This window comes from Lonchura striata, chromosome 2, assembly GCF_046129695.1.
Source record: "Lonchura striata isolate bLonStr1 chromosome 2, bLonStr1.mat, whole genome shotgun sequence".
Classification (NCBI taxonomy): Eukaryota; Metazoa; Chordata; class Aves; order Passeriformes; family Estrildidae; genus Lonchura; species Lonchura striata.
This window is the reverse complement of record NC_134604.1, coordinates 49,007,191-49,026,077: the sequence shown is the minus strand read 5'-3', so window position 1 is coordinate 49,026,077 and position 18,887 is coordinate 49,007,191. Positions and strand designations below refer to the sequence as shown.

The window sequence follows — 18,887 nt, the reverse complement described above, 5'->3', positions numbered from 1 at the left end:
TGCTACAGCTATACCTCTGACATGTTTTACTCCTTACCTTCAGTGGACTTCTTACAGTCTGCAGAAGGACTCCCAGCTTATGCTGTCCCTATAGGCCTCAGGAGACCATGGTGTCCACAGTTTTAATAAAGGAATATACCAATACGATGCACTCTTAAGGAGTTTTGTTAGAAAAGTTCTATTTCTGAAAAGACTACATTATAGATTGTAGTATTCCAATAAACTATTTGTGCAGTCAGTATGAAATACAACAAATTGAAATAAAAACAGATTAAAAGCAAAATTTCTCTGCATTACATCCTCACTCTAATATGAGGAATCACTGACATCTGAAAACATGGAGCATCTAAGTAGACTGACTCTGGACTATTACAAATAGTAAGAGCCACTTTTTCCCTGGTGAAATAAAATTTTTTATACCTGCTTGAATTAGATCACAGTAAACATAACAGGACAATAAAGTGGCTTAACCTGACAGAAACCATCTAGCACTCTTGGTCCTAGACAGCATTGTCCTTTCTTCAGTGACATTTATATGTCCCACAGAACAAAGCAGCAACATCTGCTTTGAAAAGTGTAATGTAATGAAATTTCTTCTTGTTCAAACTTCCCTTCAGAATAAAATCCTGAAAGAAGAACAACAGCTACTTCCTTTCAAAAAGCCCATTAATCTACATGCAATCAGTTGTGGTAAAGAGCAGATAGAGTAAAAAAAACCTGCTACATTTTTAAAGAGTTTGCAACAGTTACAGTCCTTGGATTATTAATCTTTAGATCACTTTTTCAGTTATGTAGATTCTGGAGAATTTTTCTCTATGGGGAAAGAAGCAGGCCAGAAGTAGAAGCTATGGAAAAATTTCCCTGTATGCTAAGAGTCCTTATCAACCAAACAAATTTTTTTTGTGTTTGGGTTGTAAACCCAGTATCTTTCTAGAGAGAAGTAACCGAAGTACAGTAAAAAGTTTCAGTTCTGATTTGTATATTCCTTGCATATTTACATATTCAAACATATTTCACTGCTAACAGTTGAAAATATACCTGATATGCTATGATTTGCTGAAAATTTCCTAACTGCAGCTTCATATGCTTTTGGCTTTTATGCTGCCATTTCAGAAACTGATCTGATACTTTAGCTTCTTAACTGCAGCAATGTTTTCCTTTTTTTTTTTTTTTTAATTGATGTTATGCTACTGCTTTAACATTTGTATGTAGTACCTAGAATTACAAGGAAGTACCTTGGGGGCATAGATTTCATGTTACTCTCTGGCTCTTCGAAGACATTCGGGCTTGCATCAGGAGTAACAGAGATGTACGGTGCAGGTACCGAAGTTGAACGCAAGTATCTCATCTCATCCTGGAACAGGTTGTCATCCTGGTACCCAACAAAATTTTCATGATGATGCCTACACCAAATGAGATTTTTGAATTAGGAATAAAGGTTAAAAACTTGCTGAAACACACACATACACATAAACACTTTGCCAGCCAATGCCATTCACATACTCTTCACCTATTAATGCTTTTAAGCTGGTTGTGACTTTTAAGTGTTCATGGAAGACACAGTGGCATTTTCATCAAAAGGTAGTGGGGATTACCCTTTTCTATCTTCCAGTGTTTTCATCAGGTATTTCCAGAATGTATTTTAGGTCAAGAAGTCTACCCAACGTACATGAGACACTACAGTGAAATTTACTTAGATTTACCAAGATAGCACAAGTCTTCTGGTTTCCTTTTTACTATTTTTAACTGTGAAGATAAAAAAGTAGAACATATGTGTGCTACTAACATACTAAGTTAAACTCTTTGGGAAATTCTGAATTCTTTGGACAGAAACTCAACTGTTATAAAATATTTAGCATCTGAAAGCTACTTAGGGCATACTACTCTAGGAGAAAATACAATCTAAAAGACTGAACAAGATTATGGTTCAAAACCAACTGAAGAAAAAACTTAATGAAGAACTAGGAAAATATGTCTTTTTCTATGTAAGCTTTAGTTTAGTTTACACATGTATTTTTATCCAATATTCTACATAAATGAGTGTTAAAATCAATATTCATACACATCCTTTAATTACCTTGCTAATGTCTGTAGATAGAGACATGGCATTTTAATGGGAAAGTCTTCAGAAATTCCTTCTTTGAGACTGGGAAGTTGAGATTGGAATGCTTTTGCAGGGTTATAGCAGAGGATACTGGGCTCAGCAGCACTACTCAGCGACAGTAAGTAGAGTGCATTGGCTTTAATCACTTGATGAGCTTCCATAGTTGGCAAGGCACGAGGTGTCTTAACTTGCATTGGTTTTCTCCTAGATTGTTTAATCTAGATAAATTTAAATATGGCATAATTAAATTCACCACAGGAAAACCTGACAACCTAGCTCATAACACAGCAAAATACCTGTTGCAAAATACCTTCCATGACAAAACACATTTCTATTACTTTCCTACCTTTGCAAACATTAAATGAACAGCTGATAGTTTTGACATTTGCCTCAGGATTACTTTTGTGTGCAAAAAGTTTCAAATAGTTTAGTTTAAAAAATAAAGTTAAATTAGCATCATTAACATCAACATATTTGCATACTTTGAGCAAGATTTTCCAATTAGTCCTTGAAAATCAATACAAGAAAAACACCTTTTGTACTATTCCCATGAAAAACTACTCTAGCAGCATCTTGTATGCAAAGATTTGGATCATCAAAGAAGCTATAAACATGAAATTACAACAGCACTCATTTTAGCAAACAAATAAAACCATTCAAAATTAAATAAACTGACAGATTCCTGACAGAATTATTACATTCAATCCTGTGGTTATATTGGGATAAAAAATAAAATTACAAATTTCAGAGTACTCATCTGAAGGGAAGAAAACCTCTTAGAAGCCAGTGAAGTTTCTATTTCATTATCTTAAACCTAACAATGAAGATAAGTGGCTATTCCCAAATTATAAAATTCCAAATTTCTTCAACTAGCCCTTCTTTTCAAGTTGTGAACACAGCAGTATTAATCAGATAGAAAGTTAAAGCTATGAGCTGAAAATACCTTCTCTCTTGCTGCTGCTTGCTTTTCACGAAGATACTTTTCTCTGCATCGATCGCACACCAAATACCACGTGCTCCCTCCAATGCCACCATCACCACAGTTCCCAGCCCATCCTCCACAGAAGTGCCCAATGCTGTTGTAACCTTGGCCACCTGCATAGCGGCCACAACCTACGTGGGGGAAAGGTGATTTAAAAGCAGGATTCTTATTCTATTATTTATTGCTGTAAAAGAGGGATGAAGAGGGGAGAAAGGAAGATGCTTGTCTTTTCCTGGCCTAATTTTCTACTTTTCTGTTTGTGTGAATTGGTTACAAAACAAGGTTCTTGTCCATTCTTGTCCGTGTGTCCCACCAGTGTCTAAAGAATACAAATGCACTACAAATGTAGTTTTCAAGTTTTGTAAAGAACTCGTCTGAAGCATGACCAGCTCTCTATTCAGACAGCTAAGTTATGGTTAAAGTCAGTATTTTAAGGTAGCCAACAGTATCTGTAATTTAACAAACACAAAAATCTCACCTCCTAGCTAACAAAGCTTATGAGGGGATAGAGGGTATTCTTTTGCTCATTAGAGTTTCTCAGAAAGATTCAGGACTTTAACTTTGCACACACAGAACTAAAAAAAAGTACAGACCAACAAGTACATCAAAAATATTAAGTCACTGATACCCAGTACTGACACAGAAGACAGAAGTTTCCTAGTTTTGACAGCAGGACAGTAACAGAAGACTTCTGTCCATGTAGCAACTCTAACCAACAAATCTCACTTTTTATTTTCAATTTTCTCAGCACAGTTTCAAATCCTAACATGCAAAACATGGCATGTTTCTGAAGAGCTACTGTAAAGTCAGAGCATTATTTTTGATCTTGTTTCAAACAACTTAGAAACTTTAGATCCCTAACTACTTAAAATTATACACGAAGATGTGCAACTGATCTGTATGCAAGTATAATTTTTAATTTAGTGTAGATAATAGAAAACATAGCCTGACATTTTCATAACAGCAACTAACACAAAAGCATGTGTGTGAAATATACTTTATGGATGGACATGGGAATTAAAAATATGAAGTCTTACCTGGATGAGCTTGTCTCATGTGGTAAGTCACTGGATATGGGTGGGATTCTCCACACAACTCGCAGATGGTATCTTTTTCAGGTCCTCCCACTGCAAGCTGGGCCATCTCACCAAAAAGATTTCCCCTTGGCCTAGCCTCAACCTTTTCTTTCTTCTTTTTTTCCTTTTTGGCTTTCTTGTTATCTTTGTCACTTTCCTTCTTCTTTAACACTGCACAAGAACCAGGACTTGGAAAAATCATGTTTTGGGAAGCTGCTTTAATAGTTGCTAAGGAAATATCTTCCCAGAAAGCTACTAAGTGCTGCAGTGTTAATGGAAGAGGAGACTTGGATTTCATTGTGTGATGACTGGATGTTTCAAAGGAGGTAGTTTCAGTTTTGCCATCCTCACACTTTTCATGCAGAGGTGGTTCTTTTAACATTGAGAGGACTTTGTTTTTATTGATGCTACCCATTTTAGATATATCTGGTCCGTGAGGTGAGATGTTGAACATGTTAAGAGCAGATGATATTTCCAATGAATGTCTATTTTTCAACTTGGTTTCTTTTTCCTCTGCTGGTTGTTGAGTAAGACTGCTTCTTATGGGTGCATGCTCTTTGGACAGTTCTGGATTAAACTTCAAAAAAGATGAGCATGCCATGGCATCATGAACTATTCCTTCATGCCAAAGAAATGCGGCAAATACGGCTCGAGCACATTCTGCAACAGAAGGTGACATTGCTTGCTTGGCAGGCTCTATGGGCTTTGATCCATCTCCTTTGAAAAGGAAGTTAGATTTTTCCTTTTTTGGTCTCGTGTGCCTGCCAGCACATTTACGGCTCACTTTCGGAGATGCTCTCATGTCTTGCTCATCCTTCAGTGGTGCTTTTCCAATGCTGAAATGAACTTTATTAGAACCATCGTCCAGACTTCTGAATTCGGTGTTGTCTTCACAGGTGGTATCCGTAATGCTGTCAGTCTTTAAAGTACTCGAAGTACAGACTTCAACTACCTCACTGTGAAGATTTTCTTGTACTACATGAGGGGAAGGAGCTCTGTTTTCAGTTTCCGGTGCAGATTTTCCATCTTTTGCATTAATTTTTGGTTTGGGTGAAGTGGACCTCCCCCTTAAGGGTTCTGTTAGTGGCACTTTCTTTTTGCGAAGGGTGTCTGGATCTAATGTGTAAGAATCTGATTTGGAGCGTTCTCGAGGAGGATCAAGCTTTGTTTTTACAGGGGATGGAGCTTTCTGAGGTAGAGTTTTGTCATTGGGTGACGAGGATCGTGGAGAACTAGCACCAGATCTAATGCCTGTAAGTGTCTTAGTCTTTGGAGAAGACGACCGGGTTCCTGGCCCTGGAGATTCAGCCCTCAGACCAGGAGTAGTTCTTCCATCAGTTTTTAGTGTTTGCAGAGTGTTATGATTTGGCGACAAAGACCTGCTGTGCGAGTCTGAGCGCAACTTTGCGGTGTCTGATTTCAGCATCAGGCACTCACTGGCTGATAAGCCATCAGTATTTCTGGGCTTCTTCTGCTCAGCAGCAGCTCTGTTCATTCGCACATCAAGCTTGGGTGATCTGCAGTCAGCTCTGTGCTTTGATGCCATGTCTGATTTTCCTGCTGGAGAAATCGGTCTAGCAGCTCCTGTGAAATTCATTCGGTCACCTGTATAATATTTCATAATTGAATTGTTACATGTTGACAGTGACACCCTTAATAGTACAAAACAAAGACTGAAGACCTGAACACAAGATCAGTATCAGACACATGCTTCTGTTCACATCAAAATGAAAGGAAACATGAAGGGATCTTTTCCCCCTAGAATACTTTTGATACATTTCTTTCCCCAAAGAAACACAGAAACAAGTGTTAGGAAGTTTTGACACAGAAAACACTACTATGGAGGTATCAAAAGGCACAGTTCACTCTTTCTACAAAACACTAGTAAAGGAAGCATGATTTACATCCTTACGTGAAACTCCAGGAGTTACCTAAGTTTACCATAGTTGCAACAAAAACCAGGGACTGTTTATCTATTATCTCAATGTGTGACAGGCTGACAGCAACAGAAGACTTGCACAGAGATCAAAGGTATTGCCAGATTTGTTTTCTTCAATGCTCAAAAGCCAGGAATTGTAGGAAGTAAACACTGTTAGTAAGGCAAACTGGGCAAGAGGCTTGCAAATATGCTCAAAATTACTTAAATGGATAATCTATGGAATCTACTTTCTTAAGTCCAAAATCTACTCCATGTTCTGCTACCAAAACACTTAAACCCCCCTCCAAAGCAACAAACCCACTTTTTTCAACCACTAAATTAAATGGCCAACTCTGTTCAACGATGTCCTACTTTGATGCACAAATTTATTGTTCCTATGCATATTGACTTTGTACATACATCAATCTACAGAACTGTAAGACTAAAAGAACTATTAGAACTACAGGTAGCTTAGTGCAAGTACTTACAAAACAAGTATCTGCAAAAAGCAGCTCATAAAGGCAATTTGCTTCTGACACCTCTGTGAACCAAGTCTCTCAAGAATTGTATTTTAAAAATTAATCCAAGCAACATGGATGCTACTGGCAAGCAATCCAGCAGTTAATACAGCTATCTCTCCATAAATCCTTACTTCAAAATCTTAAATGCAGAGTTAAATCATTTTGATTTGAATGTGTTTTCATTAGTCAAACATGAGAAGCATTTCTCTAGTAAGCCTGCAGAATTAGGACACTTAGTACTTAGGGATATTGTACTTTTCTAGATATTTAAAGGTTATTTGCATTTGCCTGAGCATATTTTTGAGAAAGCAACTAAAAAATAAATTTTCAATTAATCAGAGAGTACTGGCAAATTTAAGCCCCAAGGGGTTTAGGATTTCCAAGGGGAATAGGATATACAATCACCTTTTATCTAGTACCTTCAGTATTAGAAGATGTGAAATCAGTATCTACTTTCTTATGCATTATGGGATCTGAAGCAACTTAATGCAGTTCTCAATCATCAACCCTTACCTCTACCCTAGAAAATCTATAGATGCAATTTTTTCCTACTATTATTTCTCCTAATATAAAAAAAAGCAATAAAAATTTAGAAAAACTTTGAGCAAAATTTAGCAACCAAGATGCTTCCTCAGGTTACAAACAATTAAGATTTATTTGTTATTTTCATATTTAAATACCTTACAATAAAATTAAAAACAGGAAAAAGTGAAGGCAATGAATTATATTGGAATATTTAACAAGCCTGAAAGTTAGAATCACTTTCTGCCTTCCCAAGATATGGCAGAAGTTCATACTTTTCTGAGCAGAGAAGAAATACTGTGTCTATATTCAGGAATAATACATCAAATGTAAGCAATAGAATATAATGAGAATATTGCAAGTATTTATCATCCTAATCAATTTTGAGAGTCTAATCTGTCTTATTTTTACAAGTTCTATAATTGTTTCTCACTTGGAAGGGGGAAGGTGGAATAGGAAGGCAAGAAATAACATGGTACATTCTGGTTTATAAAATGACTATTCTTGCTAAAATATGGAAATATCAGTCCAATCATTCCAACTGCTCCAGCTTAGTTATTCACCAGTTTTACTGATGAGCTATTTTGAGATGCTTATTTTGTGTTAAATTCTGAAATGCAAATTTGAATTACTTTTATACACACTTTCCCAGTCTGCCAGATAAGAAAATACTTTAGATTGAAAGTTTTACAGACTGTCTCATAAAAGAGAAAAAAATAAGTGAAAATATGACAATTTTAAAGGACATATAACGCTTCAAGCCATTCAGCAAAGTATCAAATTTAAAGTACATGCAGATTAGCAAATACCAATGAGGAGAACATTCCAGAACAAAACTGCTTATGAAAGGTATAGGCTAACAATGGCTTCCAACAACAAAAACATCTTGGTTTTTTTTTTTTTTTTTAAAAAGTTTGGATTTGCACATATAGAGATAAATAATCCTAAGCAGCATTAAAGAGTATCAGCACAAAAAGAAAAAACTCCCAAAGGAAAAATTGCATAAAACAGCAAGCTGCTCTGTCTGTACACAAAAAAATCCCAGATTTTATTTACTGTTTCTTCTTATATACTTTGTTTGCCTATTGTTTGAAAACAGCTGTAATTAGACTAACAGTCACTCTCCATTTTACAACGCAGAGACAGCTAGACTGTGTATCATGAAGTTGCTGCAACTTGGGAAGGCAACACTGAATGATGACATCATTCAGTGATGAGCTCCCACTTTACTCACTTTAAAAACATTATTTTTTACATGAATGAAATGAAAATGAATAGAAGGAGAAAAAAATTAACCCAAAACAATTTGCAGGTAAAAAATCTGAATAACCTTGCTATGTTGGCATGCATACCCACCCTTCAGTTTGTGAGAGAGAGATGAAATAGCAGAGGCAGGCCCAGCTACATCACTAGTTTTGTAAATACGCTCACGAGAAGCAAGGCAGCAGGATGGAGTTTCTACAGTGGAAAACAGTTGCACAGAAGCAGCACAGATTCAATGGAAAAGCAGCAAAGATAAAGACAAGCATTTCAAATGATATGCATCTTCTCTGTAACGTATTGAGTGTTTAGATTCCTACATTAGTTATAAATGATAGACAGTAGTTTGTAGTAGAATGTAGTAGATCAACTTCCTTGATCTAAAAAAAACTGCAATTTCAATCTTAGTTTCTAGGATCTAAAAATGTAATATATGGGGACTAGCTGATGACATTTATGGTTTATTATAAAAACCAGCCGTGTCTAGTTTTGAACTGAACCTATGTTTGAGATGTTAACATTTAATCTGTAAATTCACAAATTAATTATTTAGAACTTCAATATGGCCTTCCAGATGATCAATTTACACATTCTTTAGTGAAAACTAGAGAACATCTAATTTAGTTTTGGAGTCTTGTTAATCACTGGAAAGAATGAAAAAAATACATTAAACACAACAAAACTTTTCTAAAGTGACTGCACCTCAATAATGTAATGTTTTGAAAAAGTTCACTTATATAATGTGGAGTTCCTCAATACAAGAAACATAACTAGCAGTAGATGAGTGTCAACCAACCAGTACATAGATTAAAAAAAACCAAAAAACTGTATCAGCTCATAAAAATAATTTTGATTTAAGAAAAATTCTGATGTCATCCAAGATAATTTTCATAGTCTACTGACACCAAATCTGTTAGAAGTGCAACTCTATGAAAATGAATCTTGGAGAGAAATAACATGGACTTTTCATTTCAGTCTATAATTCAATTTTTTTATTTTTTCTGGTTTTAATTTTAAGTTTTATACCTTCCTTTGGGGAAAAAAAAAGTAAAATTCTTATTGAAGTAGTAATTGTAAAGAGAATGTGTATATTAGAAGGAAAATAAATTATTTCAATTCCTACACTGTTTAAGACATGTTTTTGCTCCGGTAATACATTTACTAACTTGCACACATCAACTTACCAAGTCTGCTATCTTATGCAGGCTTGCAATACCTGCTCATGCAATGAGCTATGGCTCTAGAAACTCTACAATGAGAAGGTGTTCATACACTTGAAGAATTTTATTCTTTAACAAAGAAATTAATCCTTAGTTTCTCAACACTGTATTAACACAGATATAACACCATTTTTACCTACAAATGATTTGGAGAGATCCAATTACAACAATATAGCTTCTGAGCAACAGGATGTCACTCAGTCTATTTTTAAAGGTAAAAGGCAGACAAACACTGAAAGCACAAAGCAAAGCACTACAAGCAGTAGCAGCAAACCTAGAAGTATCAATTTGATACACTAGCATCCCACTCCACGAATAATTAAAGGAAAATCTTTACTAAATCCACTTTCATGAATGTACATTTATACTTCATTCTTTCACTCTGAGAACACTAACATGTTGTAATATTGTAACCTAGTGCTGAATGATCTACTACTACTACCACAAGGAGACTGTGGGTCCAACAGTATGACAATCCATGTTTATCCAGGATAACTGGACGGCCTCAGGGACCAACATTTTGATCAAGACTCCCTCTGACTGAAACATCCTCAAAGATTACAAATATTTGAAATAAGAGGCAGGTGAGGCTGTCTCATGAAACATTCAAATGTGACAGTGTGCCTTTAGTCACGCTCTTTCCTTCAACATGGAAATTGCTCCAGCTCTTATGTCTCCAATATGGCAATTCAATGGCAGGATGCAGTTTTTTTAACAGCTGTGCCTACTTTCTCTGAGGAAACCAAGGAAGCAAAACATACCAGTAACTGGTTCATGTGAGTCTCCTTTAAACAAACCCTGCAACAATCACGTAAAATGTCACTGGAAAATGGAGTTAAGTTCAAATTCCTTATGAAATACCACTGCTTTTCTGCATCATGATGAAGGAAAGCACTGAACTACCTCTGCTGTGCTGCCTAAGCAATGGCTGCCTCATAAAAACATCGTATTCTTTTTTCACTCACTTTTACTGACATGGAAACTACAATACACAATACAGCTGTTAGCTGAATTTTCTCAAGCACTGCAATCAACATATCCTTCTTCACCTCCTGAAAATGTCAAATGTTATACTAACATCACATCAGGACTAGGACTTGTTCAGAAATTATTTTTCCACAAATAAAAGAATGCACTGAAGTAAAAAAAAAAGCTTGAATATTAAAAAAGAAGAATGTATTTAGTATGGTTAAAGTAGGGGTATGAGTGAATGAATTAAAGCAAAAGCTGAAACATGGTATAATGAGAAAAGTATTACCAATATTCTATACCACTGGTGGGGTTTGGAACACTAACACTTGATCTACTTAAGTGTATTAACTGAAAGAAGTGCTCCTGTTCTGGAAAGGTAGATAAAAAAAGAATTCTGTGTTCTTCTAATTTGTAACTACAGCTTTTGAAGATGTGATATGAGGAAATTAGTTCTAAAAAAACACCTGACACAATTTGTATTTTTTCTCCAGCCTTTACCATACCAGCCCTCTGAGGATGGTTTTGGATTGACCTGGCCAAATATATGTTTCATATGTACCCTTGCCTATAGAACCAGATATCATTTAATTTAGCTCAAATTTTCAGGAATGATGACTTGGCAATATTCAATATCTAAAAAAACCCAATTTGACCAGTTGTCATTGGTTGACCTCATGAATAAATCACACACAGAAGAGATCACCATGCCTGGTTGAGAAGATTCCCTCCCTTCAATTTACTACAAACACTACTGAGAAGCACATCTTATGTGCTCCATGTGTGCTAGTCTTTTGTGCCCCCTCTAGTTTTAGAAAATGCAGAGAAAAGCACTGTGGTTCTAAATGCAATTTCACCAGCATCTAGATAGGAAAGGAACAAAACCAAAAAGAAACCGATCACACAATACTGAAAGGATGTATCAAGGAACTCCTGACAAGAATGGCAGGAACTGAGGATGGATGGTTGGACTTCAGCTCTGCAGCATGGACTGGAAAGGAAGCAGCCTGACAAGACACTGTATTGAAAAGCAGCTCAGCACTACAGCTTCTATCTAGACCAGGAAGCAGTACCTGAAGCAAGCTGCCAGGCTGCATTGGAGGAAGGTTAAGATATTATAAGTCATGGGGCTCCAAAGCATTCCTCATTTGCAGTATCAACTCAGGGGTGAGGAAACATGGCATAAAGGTCTAACACTGGTGACTGCAAAGTCTCACACTTCCCTCTTTATCTTCAGAGCTTAACAGCCAATCATTAAATTTTGGTAAATGATGCTGGACAACATGCCAAGATCCTATTACCCACACTTGCCACATCTAAGGAGACTTACGACCTAGCACATATTGCTGAAGGTTGAGAAATAATATCTTCCATGACCCTCTAGGCTTCCACACTTCCCCTACACTCAGAACTCAAGACAGAAATTTGAGTCTTCTGTGCTTTTAACAAAGCTCACTGACAAATAAATCAAGGACCAGTAATAATCTTGTGGGTTTGGGAGTCTGCAGTCAACAAGCAAATCTGGTACTGATGATCTTACAAGCTTCTCAGAAGCAAGCATAAGCAGGCTGCAGCAATTACAGTCTGTTTTGGTCAAATATCCAAGGAAGAAACACACAAACTTGTGATCTTATTGGAAAAGAAAAATCTTGCTGAGGCTCCTAGTCAATACAGCTGTTCCTGTACTCCAAGGTATGTTTTGCCAGCTCTTCTACCTTTTCTGAATTCTTAGGTGCACACAAGACTGACAAAAAATTAAAATAAATGGCAAGAGTACTTTAATTTTGTCTGTCCCTGTGAAAAAGAAAACAATCTCTTGTATAACTATGTCTGAAAATTAACAAAGGAATTAAGCAGGACAGAACAATCAGCCCTTCAGAGTTCTAGCAAGTAACATAAAACTGAGTAACAGAGTTTCCCTTTTTTTTCTAATATCCCTTCTGCAACGAATTCTTTGATATAACAGAGTGTTGTTGTAACTCATTTATGATATGAAAGGAGAAACAGAGACACGTTCTATTTCTTCAAGCATCATATCTCAGGAGACAACTGTCCTAAACTGCAGTATTTCTGAAATAAAATAACCAGACACACTGTTGAAGGACAAAAGGTTGTGACAAGATGCTTCTTTCTTTCTTAAGTGAATTTGCAAACCAAATCTCAGGGATAGAAAAGTGTCCTGAAAAAAACAGAAAACATCGACCTACAAACACTTCTAAGGAAAACTATAATCTGCCGCCAGCACAAAGCATGTTTATATAGATCAAGATTTATCTTTCTATTATAAAAATCTAAATTAAGGAAATAATTCTAGAGGGCATTCAACAGGAACCTTGATTTCCTCAGAATTATGCCAAACCAAATTTCCCCCCAAGGATAGAGATATATGAGGAAGAACAGAAAATGTAAACAGTAGACTGAACTATTTAGGCTGACTTGCAATCAAGATTGGCATTTCGTATACAACATCTGCAGACAGGGAAATCTAGGCTGGCACAATTTCAACTATTAGATTATCATTAGTCCATTTAATAAAACAGTATATTGACTATAAACATTCATTTCAACTTTAAAATCTAACTTTACTGCACTTAAGAATGGAGCACATAATTGGAAACTAAAACTAAGCATGTCTAGGGCAAAAATTCAATTGACTTGATATGGACTCAAGATATATTGTTTAGTGGATTTGATTTTTAATTACGTTTGGTAACAGGAGGCTATAAAGTGAGTTTCTGTTACAGTGAGTTTTAAGAAGGCTTAAAATGAGTTTCTGTTACAGTTTTAATAAAACTGCATAAAATTATTAAATGAACAAGTATATTGATATAGTCTCACAGGCATCCCTGACCATATGTTGAATTTGGATGAACTTGCAAATGGAGGATGAACAGGTTTGCAAAAGTCTAAGAAAATTTAAACATGAAATCTCCCATATAATATTTAAATTTTGTGAAAACAAATGTTAATATTTCTCTCCTTTATGAATAATTTACATTATCTGAATCAAACCTGACACTAGATAATAAAAATAAACTTTAAAAAAAAAAAGTCTTTGTTTCAAATCACAGTCAGTGACCAGTACACCAGTTCAGGTTGGCAATTTTTTCCCTTCTGGAAGGGCAAATCACCAAATTGGTTGAGACCTTATACTAAGCTAAGATCCCAAATCAGACACAAATTCAAAAAAAAATTTTCCAGTTTCAAAATTTTTTTATTTGCTAGACCACCAATTCTCCCTTACTACCTGGCAAAAAAAAGGTTTCAGTTTGAGTTGTATCCTTATTAAAACACAAAACATGGATGCACCTTACTGAAAACAGTTTATCTACACAGCTTGGACAGAGAAATTCATTAAGCAAGATCTTGTTGGGCAGTCAAAAATTCTTATTTTGTTTACAAACAATATAAGTCTAAATGCTAAAGGACAAATAATCTGAAATTTGAAATAAGCCTATTAGGGTTACTTTTGATGCAAAGCTGAGTAACTGATTGCACCTCTCTGAACAATAGAAAAAAAAACCCTAAAAGTGATGGGAAAGAATAAATATTTGACAAATTCTCAATGAGGGTGTGCTGATACCACTGGCAGTCAGCTGTTTTATCTAAGTACAGTTTGGAACATTCTGCTTTCAGGATGTCAGTGTAAGTCCACAAGGACTAAAGATCACAGTCAAAATATTTCTGACGATCCTTGTGAAAGTAATTTAGAAATCTTAATCTAGGACTTCACTGTCACTTCAATAAACTGAGCTGGAAAGATGCAGGACTGCATATACACAGACAGTGAACTGACTGACAAGGTCAACAAGAAAGAGCTGAGCCACCTCAGAGAGAAGTTTGTGGGAGTCAGGCATAAAGGAGTGTTCCTGAGACCTGTGCTGTAACTGCTCTGCACGTAAGAGAGAATTTAGTGCAGCATCAGCTATGCATCATGAATGCTGAGCTCTTAGCTTTCATTAATGAAAACAGTTTCGTGTCAGTCCATCACTAATCAGGTTAGCTGGTATTCACCTCAATAAGCCAACTTTCATTACCATGCCAATCCTATGAGTACCCCACAGAAAACTAACAAAACATTTCTTATGAGTAGTGCCAAGTTATTCCCACTGTCCAGATACATCCCTAAAGTTAGGAGCAATGACAAAAATAGAAATTTAGGAAGTAAGGGAAGTTAATACCCATGTACTTACTGCAGTGCATTTTTGATGTTAAAAGAATCATCAATATTTTGTACTGTATGAAATATTTGCCTTATTTATAACCAGAGTTGCATAAAGTATTGGAAATGCACTTTCATGACTTGTCTACAGCAAAGAACACATACAAACCCAAAATACTGTCAATATAAAAATTAAAGTTGAACAAGTATACTTCTTCGGGAGCATTACTTCACATGCTTCTGAACCATGACAAACTTAAAAAAACAAAACCAGAAAGGTGCACTGTGGGATGATTAGTAGCTGGTAAGCAACTGAGAACAGCAATGTCAAAGCTGCAGAAATGGACTGATGAGGCAGGTAAGGCTGACAAACTTACTCTGAAGCTGTGGCTGAGGCTGCTGGAAGGAAAGGGGCTGTCCGAACACAAATGGACTGTGGACAAGGGAAGAGGGAGGTTTTGCAGCTTGATCAAAGATGGAAGGAGCTGGGAGATTTGGCCGTGACTGAATGGAATTCAGTATGGCACTCAGTTGGTCACCTGTAGTGGGCAAAACAGTCAAAACTACAACCTGTTACCTGTCATTCTTCAGAAAGGCAGAGTAAAATGGTACTCAAAGTTTAAATGACGATAACAGAGAAAGCTCATACATCTCATTTAGCCACATACAACTCTAGTTGTGGCTAAATATAAAAATCTCACTCCATGCATGGCAATAGAATTACTGGTTTTTAAAGCTCATGGATATTTTACTGCAACTATTTTAAACATTTCAAAATAGAGATTTATATTCGTCTTGCTAAAAAATGAAGAACAGCCAAAGGGAAAAAAAAAAGAAATCCCTAGCATCTACAGTAATACACACATGCAACAGTACATGCAGAAAAAAACATTAGAAAAACTGATGAGAAGGGAAAGCTAACATGTAATTTAGGCTTTGACAAATGTATTTCTGTGCCAATGCTTTGGCAAATACTTGCTCATTTTCGTAAATATTTTTAAAACTATTCTGTTATGCTGTTTTTCGAGGTCAGATTGAAGATAATTTAAAAAATCCTTAAGTACCACTTAAGAACTAGAACTGGTTTTCTGAAGAATTACCTACATTTGCTGTGAGACAAATGAAGGCTTTCAACAAACTAGCATGTTAAAATCCAGAGTTTTAATTTCTGAATGCCAATTTTCAAAGAACTCTATGTGAGCATTAGAAATACATGATGCCTCAGTAAGAAGACCACACTATGTTGTAACTTGAAGTATACTTAGTAATATGAGATAGGAGACACCTGAGAGTCTCTCAAATTCTTGATTTGAACCATCACCAGACAAATCCTAACAATGTCACTTTATTCTGCAAATTCCTATGAGCTGATGGCATTGTAGAAAACCTAGTACACAATTTTAGCAGCTAACAGAAATTACAACATTTTCAGATTATTATCAGTGATCTTTTTAAGGAATTAAAGACCAGCAGATCTATCAAACCCAGTATTACCTAAGAACTCCTAGGTTGAATTTATTTTCTTGATATTTTGGGTTAAAAACTAAGAAGACAAAAACACCAGAAAATAGCTGGAATGACCTTCTAAAAAAAATCCATCTACAGGAATCAATGAATCAATTTTATTTCACTGTTTTGGAAGTAGCATACCTAAAAACTACTGGAATCTGTACCTCAGCAGCAATCACTCCTACCTTAAAAACCTAGAAGTGATTGAACAACCTGGCCTAAGGGGGTTTGAACCTAGGTTATCTCTAAGATCCCTTCCAACCCCAGCCATTCTGTGATTTACATGTCTCATAAACTATTATTCTTAAATGCAATGTGCCTAATTCCTAAAATGAGTAATTATTCTAAAGGGAAAAATATCTGAGAAGTTGTTGAAAGTCATTTGCCTACAATAATCAAATATGGAGGTGGATAGGGCCAATCATGAGGAATATTATAAACTTGCCTGTAACATAGAAAGCTGGAAGAGAGAAGACATAGCTAAGTCTTCTTAGCTAAGACATAGTCAAGTCTTCTTTCTTTCAGGTAATACTGTAAACCTAAAATTAACGGTTTTATAGTAGGAAACTGTTGCCTACTGTAGAACTACACACCTATTCTGGGGATCTTTACATTTGATCAGTAATTTTGAAACACTCTTGGATGGGACTGAATTTTCACCATAGAGCATTCCTATGGAAGTAATTTTAACATACAAGCCCCTCCAAAAGAAATGCTTCCTTCAGAAATTCCCCCAAGAGACTGGGCCTATGCCTTCCATTTTTTATTTTTCACAAAACTCAGAGCTTCTTAGACCTGAGAATACAGCAAGACTGCATATAAAGTAATGGTACAGCTGAAGAATTCTATTTTCGGGAAAGTAGGACCACTATTCTATCAATATAGTTGCCAACAACTCTCGATCTTGGTTAATTCAGAAGTACATACAGTACACAGACTGAATGAAGTAATGTAGCTGAGTTGTTCATTCACTCTAAACATTACAGCTTGAGGGTATCTTGAGAAAATAATGCATTTAAAATAGTATGGAATTCAATGCCAGAAGTAGTTTACAAACATTTTGTAACTGTATTATCCAAAAGAAACACCTTTGAAACTGCTTAAGATGTAGTAAAATGAATCACAATGTCTTCAGAAATCAGGATGCTTGTTAAGATAGCACATTCATCTCTTAAGATTTTATCTTTGGACAACACAGAAGAAAAAAATTGTTGTCTTATTATGTTTCTGCAGAAAAAATAACAGATAATATTTCTGCACTATTACACAATTGACATTGAGAGACAAGCAGTAATGCTGTCACATCTTTGATAATTCCACTTTTGTGATTCCACCATTACTCTGAAATGAGTATGGATTAACTGATAAAGAAGGTTTAAAAGGCTCTATAAAACAAAAGGAAAATGTTTCAACTTATCCAACCTTTGTCCAAAAAAGAGGGTTTCCTATAACAATGCACAGACAAGTGTGAATCCTCTCTACACAGTAAACCACTGTAAAATTATATAGAACTACTTCATGTTGTGACATTAACAGACTAGACTATTTAGGAATAATTATTTTCCTAATCTTCTCTCCTTTAAAGTAAGTTTTAAGTTATTTTATTTAGGATACCAAGAAATATATGCTGGTGCTAAAAAACACACAGCACACCTTAGGCTGCTATTTGTAGTAGCATAGGCTATAGCAATGTAATAATACAATGATAGAGCTCCATGTTTCAAGAATATTTCTCAAGAATCTCAAGGAAAGGCCCTTCTATATTATTAAATCTACTAGAACTAACAAAGAAATGAACAGAAGACATGTAGCTTGAGTTCATTTTTATGGCTTTTACATATGTGTTTAGATCTTGCCAAAAAAATAAACCCTAATTAAAAGAAAACAATTATTTTTTATCAGTAAAAGAAACAAGATTTTATTTATTTCCCAGCAGTTGTAACTGGTATCCATGTGATTGAAAGGTAACTTCAGTTTTACAACTTTTTTTGATTTCACAACAAAATTTAAATGGCATATTTTATCTTATCAATCCATTAAAGGTACTTAAAAATTGTCAAGACAGATGACAAATGTTTCTGGACGTTCAAAACCATGTGCTTTCTAAATCAAACAGTTTTCTAATCTTGATTTACATATATTTTTCATTTCAGCATTTCAGTTTTGTGCCTATCACTGCAGAAACCAACTTCGAAATCTTCGCTGATCCTTTTCATACAGAATACTTAGACTGAGTGAAACTAAAGCAGAGAAAAAAGCATTTTTAACACTTTGCCAGTCATTATACTACTGCTTTGGAGAGGGCCTGTGGTGCCTCAAAAAGCAGAAAATGAGTAATTAAAAGCAAAGTTAAGATAAACATAACTGTTAAAAAAATACGAGTTTAAAAACATACCTTTGTTATTTCCAAGGCCATAATCAAACCCTTGTCCATTACTACAGCTTGTCCCCTTACTGAAAGCTTGTATTGAAAAAGGACTTGGGGGAGGAGTCTGCACATTTTGATCTAGAAGGACTTGCTCTGTAAAAAACACCACATCACTTGGGGGTTAGACCTCTCAGTAATGGCTTTACATCAGAAAGGCGCGTGACAAAGCAAAAGGGTAATATTTATTTCCACTGATAGCACTCTTCCTCTTAACTA

The 18,887-nt window shown here is 35.6% G+C and overlaps 1 protein-coding gene across 8 annotated transcripts in view; it reads right to left on the bottom strand.

Annotated features, from left to right (window-relative positions):
• Positions 1-18,887, bottom strand: part of MYCBP2 (MYC binding protein 2) — a 173,440-nt gene that overhangs the window by 23,977 nt on the left and 130,576 nt on the right. For 4 of the 8 annotated variants that reach the window (XM_021548051.3, XM_021548055.3, XM_021548052.3 and 1 more), the window contains 6 exons: positions 18,639-18,764; positions 15,112-15,273; positions 4,124-5,767; positions 3,048-3,217; positions 2,078-2,322; positions 1,236-1,403 (listed from right to left, as the gene is read on the bottom strand). In XM_021548051.3, coding sequence (XP_021403726.2) covers positions 1,236-1,403; positions 2,078-2,322; positions 3,048-3,217; positions 4,124-5,767; positions 15,112-15,273; positions 18,639-18,764 — 2,515 coding nt within the window. Of the gene's footprint in view, positions 1-1,235; positions 1,404-2,077; positions 2,323-3,047; positions 3,218-4,123; positions 5,768-8,479; positions 8,582-15,111; positions 15,274-18,638; positions 18,765-18,887 lie in introns of all 8 variants that reach the window. The other 4 variants (XM_077781355.1, XM_021548053.3, XM_021548057.3 and 1 more) reach the window with 2 other exon arrangements.